The sequence below is a fragment of the Mastigoproctus giganteus genome, chromosome 2 (assembly GCF_048544385.1).
Source record: "Mastigoproctus giganteus isolate SK-2022 chromosome 2, ASM4854438v1, whole genome shotgun sequence".
NCBI classification, from domain to species: Eukaryota; Metazoa; Arthropoda; class Arachnida; order Uropygi; family Thelyphonidae; genus Mastigoproctus; species Mastigoproctus giganteus.
The window spans coordinates 188,621,761-188,638,794 of NC_143576.1; the positions used below are offsets into that span (position 1 = coordinate 188,621,761).

The 17,034-nt window shown below is 36.7% G+C and overlaps 1 protein-coding gene across 1 annotated transcript in view; it reads left to right on the forward strand.

The window, feature by feature from the left end:
- Positions 1-17,034, forward strand: part of PpD3 (protein phosphatase D3) — a 246,514-nt gene that overhangs the window by 217,480 nt on the left and 12,000 nt on the right. Inside the window, exons 12-13 of the mRNA XM_090368865.1 lie at positions 3,749-3,968; positions 16,165-16,246. Coding sequence (XP_090224991.1) covers positions 3,749-3,968; positions 16,165-16,246 — 302 coding nt within the window. The remainder of the gene's footprint in view (positions 1-3,748; positions 3,969-16,164; positions 16,247-17,034) is intronic.

Sequence of the window (17,034 nt, forward strand, 5' to 3'; positions counted from 1 at the left end):
CCTTGGTACAATGAGTTGCAATCCCTGCGAGAAATGTTGTATACCAGGTCATTTATTTATGTTGCGAACAAGGAAAGGACTGAGCGATTTTTCAGTATAGTGAAAGGCCAATAGTTTCCATATTGGCCTGGCTACAATATTAGATTCGGTATCTTTAAAAAATCTGTTAAGCTGTTTGTGCCACTGTTCAACACATGAGACAGAAATAAAGTATTTTTTAATATTACGATTGTTGGTTGGTGTAGTATTTTTTATCCTATCCCTAGCTTGTACCCTAATTTGGTTTATTGTAGCAAGGGGATAACCCCTGTTTAAGAATCTGCTGGTTAGTATTTGTATTTCTGAGCCCAAGCAGATTCCGTCATTGAATATTTATAGGCATTTAGAAATTGATTAAAGATAATAGATCTTTTGTAGGAGAACAGGTGATAGCTGTTATAATGCAGAAGCATACCACTGTTTGTAGGTTTTTGATAGATGTTAAATTGGATTTTATTCGAGTCCCGAGTAAGCGTGAAATTTAGAAAATTTCATGACTTTGTATCCGTATCCTCCCTTTCCAATGTAAATTTGAGTCTAGAGTGAATATTATTAAATGAATGTAAAATGTCTTGGATAGTACTACTATCAGTAATAACTAGAACATCATCTAAATACCTCCCATAGTATGTGATCCGGGGTAGAAAAGGTGTCAAATGTATACACTCAATTGTTGAGAGATAGATCTTTGATATTAAGCCATTCAAGCTCAATCCCATCGGCAAACCAAAAATTTGTTTGTATATTTTGTCTCGAAAGGTGATATAGTTGGCCTCAACTAAGAGTTTAATTAAGTGAAAAATTTCTTTAATAGGAAGCTTCGTATAATTAATTAGTATAGAGTTATCTATACCAATTTTTTTCTTCTCGGCATTCAAGTTTTTGTAGCATCGAATCCCATCCTGTAAATTTTGCCGTATCTTGATGCTACATTCAACTTTCGGATCTTCATTCATAATCTCCTCGCAGGCCATGTCAATCCCCGAAAAACTTTCTCCAATTCTTCTGTTGAAAATTCTTTGGCGGTTGTTTGAACTTGCGATTCAAAACCAGTGAGATTATTTGTCAAATGAGGCAAAACATACTGCCAGACAGAAGGTATGTTGTTGGCAGTGATTTCTAGCCAAGATGCAGATATATTTTCGATCGTATTTAAAGGGGTAAAAAATAAATTGTGAAATGAAAAGTTTGAAAAGCTATCACGATGTCTCATCATAATGGAATTAAGAATACCGAACACTGTTGCATGTTGCCGCTGACTGCCTGAGGGGAGCTATTGGCATATGTGCATGTGAGACAATAGAGTTGGCACCGCAGTATATATTTACTTTTATCTAAGCTATGACAACACAGCATATATGTAGAGTATGTGTCTAGGCTGTTGAATGAGTGTTAATGTGTACAGTAAATTTTCAACTTAAACTTAATTGAAAACTGTGTTATAGTGAAACCTGTGCTGTTTGAAGCTGTGCTAAGTGAGGTATTGCTGTATACCAGAATTACAGAAACTGTCGAAATTAAATTACATGAGAATTCTGTTAATGTTCGCTGGCCATTTCTAAACTCTGATTCGTGGGCTTTTACGCACATGCACGAAGACAAATAATCCCTATTTAAGTGTCATGCTCACCCCTATTCGGTAATTTTCGTTCCTGTGATCACGACAGTCAAAAAGCGTTGTCAGCTTCAGGAAGGAAAATTTTTTTGCAATTTTTTTTGTTAAATTTCTTTTAATTAATTTAATTTTCAATTGCGTTAGATTGATTTTTAATTGTGTTCATTTGATTTCTAATCATGTTCAATTGAGTTTTAATTTTTTTTAAATTTTTTACTGTAAGTTTTGCGATTTTTTTCGTTTTAATTGCTGGAAAATATCATACAAAAGTGTTCTACGTATTATATTGAGGTAAACTTCTCTTATTATTTTACAAATATTGATATCAACGTAGAATATATTGAGCATTACAGCTCTGGTTCATACTATCAAATATAAACAAATCTTTTCACATTTAAATTTGTGTAGTTTATCAAGGGTCCTTGTCTGACTTGAATAAATAAATGCATTTTCCTGTAGAACCTTAATATTACCTTTGTATGTATGTGAACATGTTATTCACAAGATGTAGTATTATTGTGTAAGTTTCTGGCTCTAGTTTTGTGGGCTTATAAACATATAGGAAATAAGAACTGATGTAGGATTTATTCAAGGAAATAACTACTGTCAAAGGTAAAAGAAAGGGTATTTTTTTGTAAAGATGATTACAGTAGTCTCAGAAATTTTTTAAAATTCTTTTCAGTGAAACCAAGTGATATTGTTAACAAATGCAAATATCAGTTGTTCTGAGAGATATTTTATAAGGATTAGACCAAAATTTGTGTCAGATGAACTGATTATGCTTAGTGGCAGACAATAAAAATTCAAGTGACGATTATAAATTCTCAGGGGATTAGGCATGCAAAGTCAGATTTTGAGCAGCCTTTAGCACAAAAAAATGTTCAAAGAATTCTTTGCTTTTATATTTAAACACTTTAAGGAAAGGGATGAACTACATTGGTCCACTTGATATGAATGACAAAATTATTAAATATTTTGTATCTACATTCACATGTGAAGAAGTTTCTTTTTTTTAGAGATCGCTGGAAATATGTGGATATCAGAAATCTGCCTAATTCTTACTGAGAGTTAAATGGTTTGACGATAACAGAAAGAAAGCTGGAAGAGAAATTGATGCAGCTAAAAGTAAATAAGTCATATGGAGTTAATAAAATCTGACCACTTATATTTAAAGAAGCAGCAAAGGAGGTAATAAAAAAAGTGTCCTTGGATTTAGGAAAAGTCCTTACATTGCAGATGTGTCAGTGTCTCTCCTGTTTGCAAAGGTGATTTAAAAGTGTTAAGTAATTATAAACCTAGTTTGACTTCTGTGCCAGTGAAAATAATGGTGTCAATAATGTTTGTGTTGAGGTGTACATTTCTCTTTACTTCAGCAAATCCATATGCGAGGCAGTACTTTAAATCTTATCCAGTGGTAACACTAGGTTATTTTAACTTTTCCTTTTAAATTTTGGAAAGAGATTGGAGGGTCAGCTGCCCTGCTGACCCTCCAATCTCTTTCTAAAATGCCAGAATAGTTAAACATGTGATGTTAATGAGCACAAACCTAATACAGAGAATCCAATAACAAATCCATTGGATTTCTTATTGAATGTTTTTTTTTGGGATGTGGCTATTCTTAGTGACCTTAATGACTTATAAAACAATGTATGCCCTGATTTTTGTTTTCCTTTTTTTTCCCTTGCTAACAGAGGAAGGGTTTTACTCTAATCTTAACATGAAGATAGTGTTAATTAATAATTAAACTTGCCTCCTGTATAATCCATTGGGAGGAGGAGGAAGGTATTGAAACTTATAGTAACCCCCCCCCTCTTAAATTTAATGCTGATTTAAATGTAACAATAAACTCATTCTGATTAATGCAGTGCAGTTACTATACAGATTGATAATTGCTTGCATTTAAAATTATGCCTTTCCTGGAACACATGGTAGGTATATTTCTGTACAGTTTTTAATTTTATTCTGCAGTGCTGTGCTTAGTACATTTTTTTTACCCCTTTATTATTACATTGAATAGAAATTCATAAATATGTAGTTTAAGATTATGTAAATATAATTATTTTGGTCTTGCTAATACATTAATTTTAATTTAAGGTATAATGTGTGAACTCCTATGGTCAGATCCACAGCCTCAAAATGGACGTTCACCAAGTAAACGAGGAGTTGGAATTCAATTTGGACCTGATGTTACAAGAAATTTCCTTAGTGTAAACAAGTTAGATTATATAATTCGTAGTCATGAAGTGAAAGCACAAGGGTATGAGGTGGCTCATGATGGAAAATGCATCACAGTCTTTTCAGCACCCAATTATTGGTATGTAATTTTAACTTTCCATTATTAGTTTTAAAAATTGAAGTAATATAATATACCGCTGATGAACCACTATTTTTAATTTAAGGTATAATGTGTGAACACTAATATGCCATACATATTATAACAGAAAAGTAGGTCACTCTGGGATTACCTAGTATGAATGTATCATGCACGAGACGGAAAGAGTTTTCTCATTTCAAGCCAGACAGAAATAGATTCATAAATGTAAGAAAAGATAGTGTGCATGTGCTACTTTCCAGTTTTCCTAGTAGTCTGGTTCTTGGAAAAATATATGGAAAATTTACTTTTCTTCTGGATTTTAGTCATTTATGATGTATGTTTTTTCAAATATGAAACTATCAATATTAGAAAAGAGCCCTTGCACATCACAATTAAACATAATAACAAAATATGGCCTCCATTGACTTCAAACAGTTTATTGAAATAAACAATGATTATACGAGAATTTAAAATCACTGACTGTACAATAAAACAAAATAGGATTATATGCAATTAAAATATAAAATAAGACAATGAAATAAAAGTTCTAAAACATACATGCACTGTATATAAAATAAGATAAGAAGCTTATGTCATAATTTTCATAAGTTTCGTGAGATTATTTCTCAATCTACCATTTCCACTATATATTTTTAAATACTTGTTGAGGTATTTTGTTTATTAAGTATTAGTATTATTATTTAGTTCATAATGACTGCAGTGATACTACACCAACCGTTATAAACTTTTATAAAAATAAAATAAAATAATTAAAATTATTAATAATAATAATAAAATAAAATAAGTAAAAAGAATAGTATAATTAAGCTGGATAAAATAAGATAAGATATACTGTCTGTATAGTAAAATAAAAATAAAATATATACAATGAAATAAAACAATGTAGATCATGGTATAAAAGCGATAAAACACTGAAGCTTTCAGAGACGTCCGCCTCCTTTATCAATAGTAAAGCTTAATGTACAGTACATCCTTAAATATCAGCAGGCTCGCCGTTCACAGCACTTGTTTCCGCTGGAGCATGGGCAGTACTCCATATGTGCACTGCTGGGTCTAAGGGATAGGACTCCGTTAAGTACGGAGGATATTTGTAGTGGGGTGGAGCTATCTCTCTTTGAAATACCATGGTGGTACTGGAGAGTACCACCATGGTATTTCAAACCACACTGTATAAGCAGGTTCACAGCACAGCAATGGACTCCCATATTAGTGCTGCCATAGCAAATTTAGCTATGGAGGAGCTAGAGTCCAGAATTTTTAATGGATCTGTTCTCCCCATGCACACATGGAAACAATACATCGATATGTTTGCAATTATTTGGAGGGGAGAAAGGATGAGGTGCTTGGTTTCCTCAATAGCTTCTCCCCATTTATTCAGTTCACCTCAGAGGTGGAAGTAGAGGGTACCCTCCCTTTCCTTGATGTGTTGGTAGATAGGAAGGATCCTAGAGTGAAAACTAGTGTGTATAGGAAATCCATATGCCGGGGCCAATACACACATTACAATACGACACAAGCCAGCCATCACAAGAATAGTGTTGTTAGGGCATTACTGGATAGGGCCGAGTCCCATTGCAGCACCTCCAAGGACAGAAAAGAAGAAATTAAATGTGTCACAGCAGATCTCAGGAAATGTGGCTACCCCTAGTGAGTCATAGGTAAATGTATCCGAGAAGCAGGGCATGGATATAGAGAGCCGTTTACACTCATTGCCACCGCATACATTCCCTACTATCTGGGCTTAACTGAGTGTATAACTCGGGTGTTGTGCGATTGCCAGACACACTATGTGCAGCTACCAGGGTGGAGGTGGAGGTCAAAAGTTAAGGACAAAAGTTAAGTTAAGTCATGGTGAAATGGTGGACCACTATCAATGTCAACAACATCACAACCAGACCAATACCCATCAGAAGAGGAATCTTCCAGGGAGATGTCCTGAGCCCACTATGGTTCCATACCTATGGAATGTGTAAGTGGGGGTCGTATACGAAATGCCTGGATTGGGGGAATGTTATGTTGGTGAAACAAAGCGTCGGTTTAAAGATCGTATGGGGGAGCATATCAGTGTGATGAAGACGATGGATTATGGGAGGTCTGCTGTGGTGGAGAATTTTTGGGAGGAGAACCACCAATTCTCTCCTGACGAAGCTGTTATCATCAACTGGTCACACAGATTTTGTGACTGCAAGTGGCCCTATAGCTTGCGAATTTGCTCCTCTGAGCATAATACTATTAATAGAGACAGGGAAGTCCGCATTCATTCCCTCTTCGAAACTATATAATAATAAGTAAATAGCATATTAAGGAAATTTGTTTTAAATTTTCTATACATCAGCAATTACAATGCAGTTGTTTTAAATTAAAATAAATCAATCTATAATATTAATACTTTATTGTATGTAATACATAAAAAAATTTTTTTTTAAATTAAATTGAAAAAAATATTAAACATATTCATAATATAATTCTTTTTTTTATTTTTTTTTATTTTTGGTAAGTTCCTATGCAAAAACAGGAATCAAGTATTTCTGAGTTCAGCTGTTATTCTTCTTCCTTGTATTAGAAATCCAAATTCAGAAAACTCTTTCACTTGCCACCTGTTGACATGGTTGCCAAAAATTAAATCCCTCCCATTCTCCAACAAAGGAGAGGAATGTACTTGACAAAGGCTAGACGAAACTATATCTCCTAAATCATTAATCAACTTATGCAAATTGCTTAAGCAGCCAAAACTGCAATCACCAGTCGTGATGGAGACTGTGCCCACTGTACCCTCTGCTTTCAGTCCCAATTTCAAACTCTTAATATACTCATTGTTTTTCTTAATTATACACTCTATTATGTTTCCTTAATTATATATTATTATTTTATGTCTTTGTATGCCTCACTTACATGTTTATATCCTTGGACTTGGAACATCATGGCCCCTAAGTGGCCTCTGCACCATAAGAATTCAGATCAAATCTTTTTATCCATAATTATATCTTTACCTCAAAGAGGTCTGGATGTGAATTTACACTCCATAAAAGTAACTCTAACAAGCAGTAAAAATTGAAAATGCAGAAAATTTTGTACGTGACCATAAGCTGCATAAATTATACAGTAATTCTGAATTTCCATAGTGATTGCAATCCTAAAAAGTTAAGTGTTTCAGTGCTACAGAATATTAGAACTAATTAGAAGCTATATATTAATTATACACTTTAAAATAATATTAACTTCAGCTACCGCAAGGAATTTGACTCGTGTATCCCATAGCTGGCTCATAGAGACACTGAAGATCTACAGAATCAGCCTGACACTGACATCCCTTCTAGAAGCAGCCATGGTGAAATGGTGGACCACTATCAATGTCAACAACATCACAACCTGACCAATACCCATCAGAAGAGGAATCTTCCAGGGAGATGTCTTGAGCCCACTATGGTTCCATCTAGTGCTCAGTCCACTCTCCCATGCTTAATAAAAGCAAGTGTGGATATACCCTAAAAGAAACCCTCTCTCACCTGATGTACATGAGTGCCACCAAACTCTATGCCAAAACTGAGAATCAATTCCAACAGCTACTCCGGATTACCAAAGAGTTCAGAACTGACATTTGGATACAATTTAGCTTAGAAAAATGCAAGATCCAAGGATTTTATCAAGGACTGCCAGTCAGAAGAAATTACCAGCTGTAGACTGGTGAAGAGATATTGAAGCCATGACAGAGAGAAAGATCTACAAATATCTTGGTATGATGCAGGCCCACCAGTTAAAATGCAAGGAGATCAAAGCCTGCCTGATTGAGAAATACCATCAGAGACTGAGAAGCCTGCTAAAATCAAAGATGAATGGTGGGAACATGGTCACAGCCATAAACACTTTCCCAGTGCCAGTAATAATGTACCCCTTTAGGATTATATATTGGACCAACACCAAGCTGAAGGAGACCATGAGATTGACTAGGATAATGATGACAAAGTGCTGCCAACACAATCCCACGTCTGTCATCAAGAGACTGACCGTAACCCAGAAAGGAGGGAGAGAATTGACTGACCTCACTGAAAAAGAAAAGGCAATTAAGATAGTGATTAAGAACCTTCAGGATTACTTCTAGAAAAACACAACACCAATCTACTAAGCTATAAGAAACACAGACTGCACTCACACAGACAGATAAAGTTGGGTGAAGAAGGCACTCCACGACAGACACTACAATGACTTCCATCAAGACTACATAAACAAGATGGCTTTCAATGCTTGGCTCACAAAAGGAAAGCTATACCCCGAGACCGAAGGATTCAGGCTCGCCATCCAAGACCAAGTAATCAACACCAGGAACAACATCATTAAGGACCCAAGAGTAACAGATTGCACATGTCAATGATGCCAGTTAGCCCCATAAACAACACTAGCACGTCACCACAGTATACATCACCACTAATATATCTGGGTAATCACCCAGATATATTAGACTCACGGACACAAGGATGTCAGGAAAATACATCAGAAGCTACCACAAAAATCAGCTAAATACCTCAGGCCATACTAGAGACCCCCTACTCATAAACTATAGTGGAACTTTGCTATCGTAATAGACAAGACAATCCCACAGAACAGATCAGACATAATCCTCATCGATGTGAAGGAAATGGCCACCTAGCTGATTGACATAGCAGTGCCCAACACCTGCAACCTCCATGAAACTTACGTGGAAGAGATCAGGTAGTACAGAGACCTGAAACAGGAAATCAAAGAAATGTGAAAAATGGAACAAGTAATGACCATTCCAATTACCATGTCAACCACCAGCATGGTGCCAAAGAGTCTCCCTAATAACATAGCAGAGTCCACACAGAGAACTTAACATGGAACTCCAGAAAGCCTGGATACCTGTAAAATAGCCAGAGTTCGTCCCAGTAATAGTAACTGGACATAAAAATCACCCCACACACCTGGTACCAATATCCATTGCAGGATGGGAAACCCCCTAAGGAGAAGAAAGAGATAATAATAACCAAAGACGACAGTGGAGCGAGTATGGTTTCCACAACTGAAGGGCAAGACCACCCAGCCCAACCAGTGCTTCTGCACAACTGTGCCAGTGATCATTCAGGAAGGAAGAAGAAGCCAGTGCATGAAGTAGAGCATACAAATGAATATGTCATCATGCGAGCATACTACAAAGTAACAAAGCTAGAGACAGACATGACAATGCGCAAGATGAAACTACATACCGAGTGGTTGGAATGGTTCCTGACTGTTCGGGTAGCCGAACAGTGAATAAGCAGACCATCATCAAGAAGAATCTGGTAGTTCCTGCAATCTTGGAAAAAATCAAGCAAGATGTGAGTGACCATCTACAAACAGTAATGAATGCAGACACAATGGAACCAGAACTGGAGGAGGAATAGCCAAAGTGGAAACAGACAGGATCGCGATGTCGTGAACAGAAGAGTGGAAGAAAGTCCTAACAGAAAATAAGGAAATGGATCCATCCGAGACCCAACAGAATCCTGTGTCAAGCCGTAGATCTCAGTATGTCAATGATACCGGATTATCTCAGCAATAAAGAAGTAATAGTAGTAATGGAGGCACGTGATGCAAGAAAGCAGGAGTATGAGCTTATGTAGCATCAGCCAAAAAAAAAAAAAAAAAAAAAAAACAATTTCAAACATCTATTCCCTCTAAAAGAAGTTTGTTCCAATCACCAGTTGGGTAAAGGCAAATTTCCGCACATCTCTTCTACAACTGTCTTTCCTCAATTTGAATTTATGACCCCTCAGGTGCAGAATCTGAGTAAGAGGAAGAATTCCATCAGCATTGAGCTTGCTCAAACCATTCTAAGCCTTATACATATCAATCAGATCACCTTGAAGGTGCCCAATCTCCAGATGCTGCAATTTGCAGAAATGAAGCCTTTCTTGGTAGGATCACCCCTTTGTTCCCCTCATCAGTCTTGTTGCCCTTCTCTATACATGCTCAAGCAACTCTATATCATTCCTAAAATGAGGCCTCCACACATTTATGCAGTATTCAAGGCGTGGTCTGACCATTGCCTTATACAAAGGGATAATCACCTCCTTTTCCCTGCTAGCAAAATTCCTGCAAAATTCATTGACAATACCCCATGACCTGCTCTGGCAGCCTGTCTGCATTGCTCAGAAAACTTCATATCTGACTGCACAATTACTCCCAGAACCTTCTCATTTTCTACGACTCTAAGTGTAGTACCACACGGTTGGTATGTTTCTCAGGGGTTACTTCTACCCATAAGCAGTACTGCATTTGTCAGTGTTAAACTTCAGTTGCCACTTCTCTGCCCGTCTGCCCAAATTTTCTAGCTCCTGTTGCAGCAGCAGCACACTGCCATTTCTGTCATTAACAACCCTGTCAACCTTTGTATCGTCTGAAAATTTTGACATTAAACCTGATATACCTTCATCAATATCGTTAATAAATATACAAAACAACAGTGAGCCCAGCACCGAATTCTGGGAGTCTCTGCTAATAACATTAGTCCATGAAGAGCAGCATCCATTGATTACCAATCTCTGTCTTCTCCCATTCAACCACTCTTTTATCCATTATAGCAACTTACCCTTAATATCATACTTCTCCAATTTGTACAGTAATCTTTCATGTTTAACAGTGTCAAAAGCATTCCCGAAATCCAAGTATATGATATCAAAATTATTTTTTGCATCGAGTTCCTTTGTAACCACATCATAGTATCCACTGAAATTTGTTAGACAAGCCTTTCTCTTAACAAACCCATGCTGTCTGAATTATTACTGCAGTCTTGTCTAGATGGTCCTGCAATGCATCTTTAATCAGTGACTCCATTATTTTCCCAGAACAGAAGTTAAACTAACAGGTCTGTAATTACTCGTGTCACCCTTAAATCCCCCTTTGTGAATTGGGGATACATTTTCACATCTCCAGTCCGTAGGGACTTCCCCTGAGTTCAAGGGTGCTCTCATAATTATGGCTAAGGTTTTGCTTACTTCCTTTGCCATTTCCTTTAATATAAATGGATAGATTCCATCCACCCCAGTTGCCTTTCTTATGTTTAACTTCAACAGTTTCTCCTCCGCTTTGCTCTCAGTTATTGCAAAATCATTAAGCGGGGTGCTTAGTTGATAAATTTTACAGTTGATAAATTTCTGGCATTTTTCTCCCTTAACTAGTGTGAATGTAGATGCAAAATACTCATTCAGATTATCAGCTATTTGAGCAAGATCATCAAGAGTTGAACCATTCAATATCTAGTGGACCAGTCTGATTCATCCCCTCCCTTCTAGAGTTTATATAAATAAAGATGTCCTTGCTGTTTTTCTTAGCATCCTTTGCCAAAAATTTCTCGTAATCTGCCTTCGCCTGCCTAACTTCTTTTGTGACTTGATTACAGACTAATAGGCTTCTGTGTCACCTGATAATTTATATGCATCCCATTTCTTCTTTGCCACGAGTCTCATTAGTTCGTCTGGCATCCATTTAGGCCTAAACTTTGAACAATATTTCTTAATCGGTATAAAAAGCCTAGTAGCTTCCAAGATTAATTCCTTGAATGCTTCTCATTTAGAATTTGCTGTTGGTAACATCATCAGTTGGTCCCACTGTACAGAATTTAAAAATTGTCTGTGACCATCGTAGTCACCTCTATGAAAGCAAAAACCTTTCCTTTTACCCCTGATGGTAATATATCTTTAAGTAAATCCCACATCAGCACACTGTGATCACTGCTACCTAGTGGTTCCTCTATCTGCAAATTATTTATACACGAATAATCACTGCTGATAACCAGATCAAGGATAATGTCCTCTGTTTGCCTCTTGAACATGCTGCTGCAGAAAACAGTCATCGAATAAATCTACAAAAATCTTTCTAGTGAGTGAGTGAGTGACCAACCCACAAGTTCAAGTCAATATCTGGAAAGTTAAAATCCCCCATTATAACACAATCTGATTTACTTGCCCATTCTATTTCTCTGTACAATTGTTTGTTGTTCTCATCAGAGTCATTAGACCTATAACACACTCCTACTCTTGTTTTTGCTTTCCCAGTGCTTATGTCACACCAAACTGACTCGACATTGCACTGTCCATCTATGTCAGCTGGATGCACTTCCTTAGATTTTATGTTTTTCTTATTTAACAGCATAACCCCTCCTCCCTTCCTATCTTGTCTATCCTTTCTGTACACATTGTACTCCCCAAATTACTGTGCTGCTGTAGCAACCACCAAGATAAGCTGAAGGGAAACCAGACAACATGACACAAAATGCAAAAACAAGGCACTCGAAGAGTTCTGGGATAACCTGTATAGCAAAGTTAGCCATAATGGTCATTCTCCCTGGTTAGATCTAGAAAGGAAGAAAACCAAGAATGTACAAAGATAACAAAATGGGAGACTCAGGAGGAAGTACAACAGTCGATCAGGAAGTCCCACAACTTATGAACCCCCAGGAATAGATAACATCCACAATTATTGGTACAAGAAGTTCAGCTGCACACACAGGCACATAGCAGAGCTTGGAAACTAGGCACCTTAGAGGAGACTTGATTAAGGTGTTTATGGCTCTGAGAGGCATAAACAAAATGAATGAGGACATAATTTTCACGGTTATTAATGATTCTAGAACTAGGGGCCATAATTTCAAGTTATGGGGGGGGGGGATGTTTAGACTAAATTTCAGGAAATTTTATTTTAGCCAGCAAGTTATAAATTACTGGAATAAGTTACCTTCATGGGTGGTAGAGACTGACAGTTTGGGGAAATTCAAAGGTCAACTGGATAATTACCTATAGGAGGAGAGAAATGCTTAGGTTATCCATTTCCTTTTCTCTTATTTATTAATAATTATTATATATATATTTTTTAATTTTTTTCTTTTTATTGTTATTTTATTCTTATCATTTTATTTTATTATTATTATTATTTATTTATTTTATTTATTTGGTTGGTGTAGCATAAGCCATAAGCTTCCTTGCACCATGTGGCCATTACTAATACTAATACTAATTAACGCTGCAGTTATAGAGCAAGCCTACAAGAAGCACCACAACCTATACACAGCCTCATCGACTACTGCAAGGCCTTTGACTCTGTGTCCCATAGCTTGTTAGTTATTTGTTAGTTATTTGGTTTTTAGGAGCATTAGCAACTAAGGCCATATTGCTCCAGGATATGCGGTGGTTATTCCCTGAATGACCTTTCCGCATCCTCCGTATTTGGTGGTGACGGGCTCGAACCCCGGTCTAATCAAGAAGTGTGTGTTACGCACTGCTGCTCCTTCCCACCTGGCTACGGAGGCGCCCATGTCCCATAGCTGGTTGATAGAGACACTGAAGATAAAGTCAACCTGACACTGACACACTTCCTGGAAGCAACCATGGCAAAATGGAGGACCACCATCAAAGTCACAAACATCACGACCAGACTGATACCATCAGAAGAGGAATCTTCCAGGGAGCTGCCCCGAGCCCCCCTATGGTGTTGTCTAGCATTCAACTCACTGTCTACCATGATCAATAACAGCAATTATTGATATATCCTGAAAGAAGAACCTGTATATCCTCTCCCACATTATGTACATGGAAGACAACAAACTCTATGCCAAAACTGAGAATCAATTCCCAACAGCTACTCCAGATCACTGAACAGTTCAGCACTGTCATCAGGAAACTATTGCTATTATTAGCCATATGGTGCAAGGAAGCTTTCGTTGCACCAGCCAAAAAAAATTTGAGTTACCCAGAGAGAGAGAGAGAGAGAAACAGACAGACACACAGAGAGAGAGAGAGAGAGAGAGAGAGAGAGAGAGAGAGAGAGAGAGAGAGAGAGAAACAGACAGACACACACACAGAGAGAGAGAGAGAGAGAGAGAGAGAGAGAGAGAGAGAGAGAGAGAGAGAGAGAATCACCAAGAAAGTGAAGAATGGTGATATCTAACTCAGGACCGTGGGTGTGCCAAGCTCATACTCACCAGATGTGAGCCCCTGGGGTACAGTTTGGCCTAGATAAATGCAAGACCCATGGATTGCATCAAGGACATCCAGTCAGATGAAACTACCAGCTGAACACTAGTGAAGAGATTGAAGTCATGACAGAGGGAGAGACCTACAAATATCTGGGGATGATGCAGGCCCACCCGTTAGAACACAAGGAGATCAAGGCCCACCTCACTGAGAAATATTATCAGAAACTAAGAAGCTTGCTAAAATGAAAGCTGAATGATGGGAAAAGGTCACAGACATAAACACTTAGCAATTCCAGTACTAACGTATTCCTTTGGGGTCGTAGTTGGACCAACACCAAGCTGGAGGAGATCATGAGGCCGACTAGGATAATGATGACTGAGACCCAACAATACCCAAAGTTGGCCGTCGAGAGACTAACCATAGCCTGTAATATAACCAGATATAACCCTCATTGACAAGAAAGAAAGGGCTACCTACTTGATTGACATAGCAGTGCCCAGCACAAGCAACCTCCAGAAAACATATCATGAAATGATCTGGAAGACCTAAGACAGAAAGTCAAATATATGCGGCATGCGGAACAAGTAATGACCATCCTTATGCCATCGCAGGTAGCACAGTTTGTAGGATTGCCGTCCTCCCCACACTAGGTGGAAAAGACCTGAGTCCTTTTGAATCCTGTCGATGATTTTTATGGGCCTTTTTCACATTGTGGCTGAGGTAGTCGGTCTCAGGCAAGGGTAGCGTGGGTTTTTTCCCTGTAAACTTGAGATTTTTGACCAGAAAACAGAAAATTGACTTCAAAACACACACACAATTTACATTACAGACAATATACATGAGCAACATGGCTTTAGTCGTTGATGCTCCTAAAAACCAATAAAAGACCATTCTGATTATTGTGTCAACCACCAGTATGGTGCCAAAGAGCCTCCATAAGAACCTAGCAACAATAGGCCTCCTAGAGAACACTCATGGAACTCCAGAAAACCATGAACACCTGTGGGATAGTAAGAGAGTTCCAAGACTAACAGTAACAACAATAATGATAGTAACTGGACATAACCAACCACCCACCTCATGCATGTGGGGCAGCTGGTTGTGTACCAATCGTGGGGCAGAAACCTAGCAACAATAGGCCTCCCAGAGAACACGTACGTTGGATTCCAGAAAACCACGATCCTGAACACCTGTAGGATATTAAGAGAGTTTATCGATCAGCGTAACAATAATAATAAGAGTAACTGTACACAACCAACCACCCCATGCATGTGGGGTGGTTGGTTGTGTTGGTTGTCATCATGAGGCAGAAAAAATTTCCCATAAAAAGGAGAAAAAGTTTATAATAATAATAACATCCTAATTAGAGATAATTCAGAAATCAAAAAAGATTTTTGATTATTTTATGTCTGGCAATATGATATTTGGCAGGTGGACAGGCAAATGTGTGCAATTTATAAGCAGTGGAGTAGTCCTGTGTGTTAATCAAATTACATAATAAAATACAACAGTGACCTAGTAATTTAGCAAGTAAAATAAGATAATGAATACAGTTACTTTATTTTTATTTCTCCCTCTCTCATCTTTTGGAACAAATACTCAGGTAATTTATGAACTGTAGTAGTACTTGTGAAGTTCTGCACGGAAAGAAGATTGCACGGTAAGCATTTAAAGCAAGTTGTAAAACATTTTCCTGGAGTTAAGAAAGATATAAGCTGCAAGTAATTAGTTTAAGAAATGTAAACATGTAAAGAAATGGGATGAGACAAATAATTAAATTCACCACCCCAAATTAAATTCCCTTGACTTTTTTTTTTTCACAATTCTTAGCGACAGACATCAACAGCAAATGAATAAGGGAAGAAGGTTCATCAAGATAAATGAAAAAAACAACAAACTTCAGCATTGTTGGCAGTTTATTGTTGGTTACTAATGAGAGAAGCACATCTTGATAAGCGTAAATCATTGGCAAAAAAAAAAGTTTATAAAGTGCCACTAATGTATAATTTATTTGTGTTTTAAAAAAAAAAAAATGTAAATTTCAAAAAAAGGTATGTGCAAAATTATTTTTGAGGGAATTTAGGAATTCATTAAAATGTAAGAATTGTTAAATTTTACAGAGGAGAAAGTTTAAATTTATGGTATTATTAATCTTGCATTGATGTTAGTGAATAACAGATGCCATTTTTAGAACTTTGCATATTTTCTAGTGATACTATGGGAAATAAAGGTGCATTTATTACAATGAAAGGAAAAGATCTGAAACCAAGTTTTGTCACCTACAGTGCTGTGGTAAGTATTCATTAACAATGTAAATAAGTTATTTATTGAAAGAGAATAATCAAATATAACATTTTTTCTGTTGGAATAGTGATAACGTTTTAACTTTTTGCTAAAATATGTTGGGGCGGGGAGATGCTGTTCATCCAAACTAATTGGGGATTGGTCAATTTTGATAATCAGTTTATTCAGTTAATTGATGATTAATTTGGACACAAATTTTATGATTTGCTATTTTATGTAAAAACTTGTTGATTTCCTTATTCCATATTGGTTACCAGATTAGTGCTGCCAACACTTTTTTTTTTTTTTTTTTTAAATTTTTAAGTGATATCAGCTTTGTCATTGATGTATAACACAAATACACATTTATGGTTCATTTACATTTTTTGCCATGTTTAATGTCATATCATGTAAAATATATGTTTAAAGACTGAAAATAATAGAATTAAAATAATATAGGTATTCTTGTTTGTTTACATGTTCAATATTGTAAGTCAAATTCTAAGTTTCTTATCCTGTTAAGTTTCTCATCATCTGAGTTCTGAACATCAATTTTGGAACATCTTCCATAATTAAATTACACTATAACAGCAGAAACTGCAAACAAGACTTATGGTACACAATTTTAAGGACCTTAGTCTTAAAAGAAAATAAATCACATTTTGGTTTTTGCCATCTAGTATTTCTTATTTTTTTTTTATGTAAACCCCAAACATGAGAGGTATTAGAACCTATAGTACTTAGTACCGTGCTTGGGTTGGAGGTTGAGAAGACGAGAGAATATATTTGTTGACATT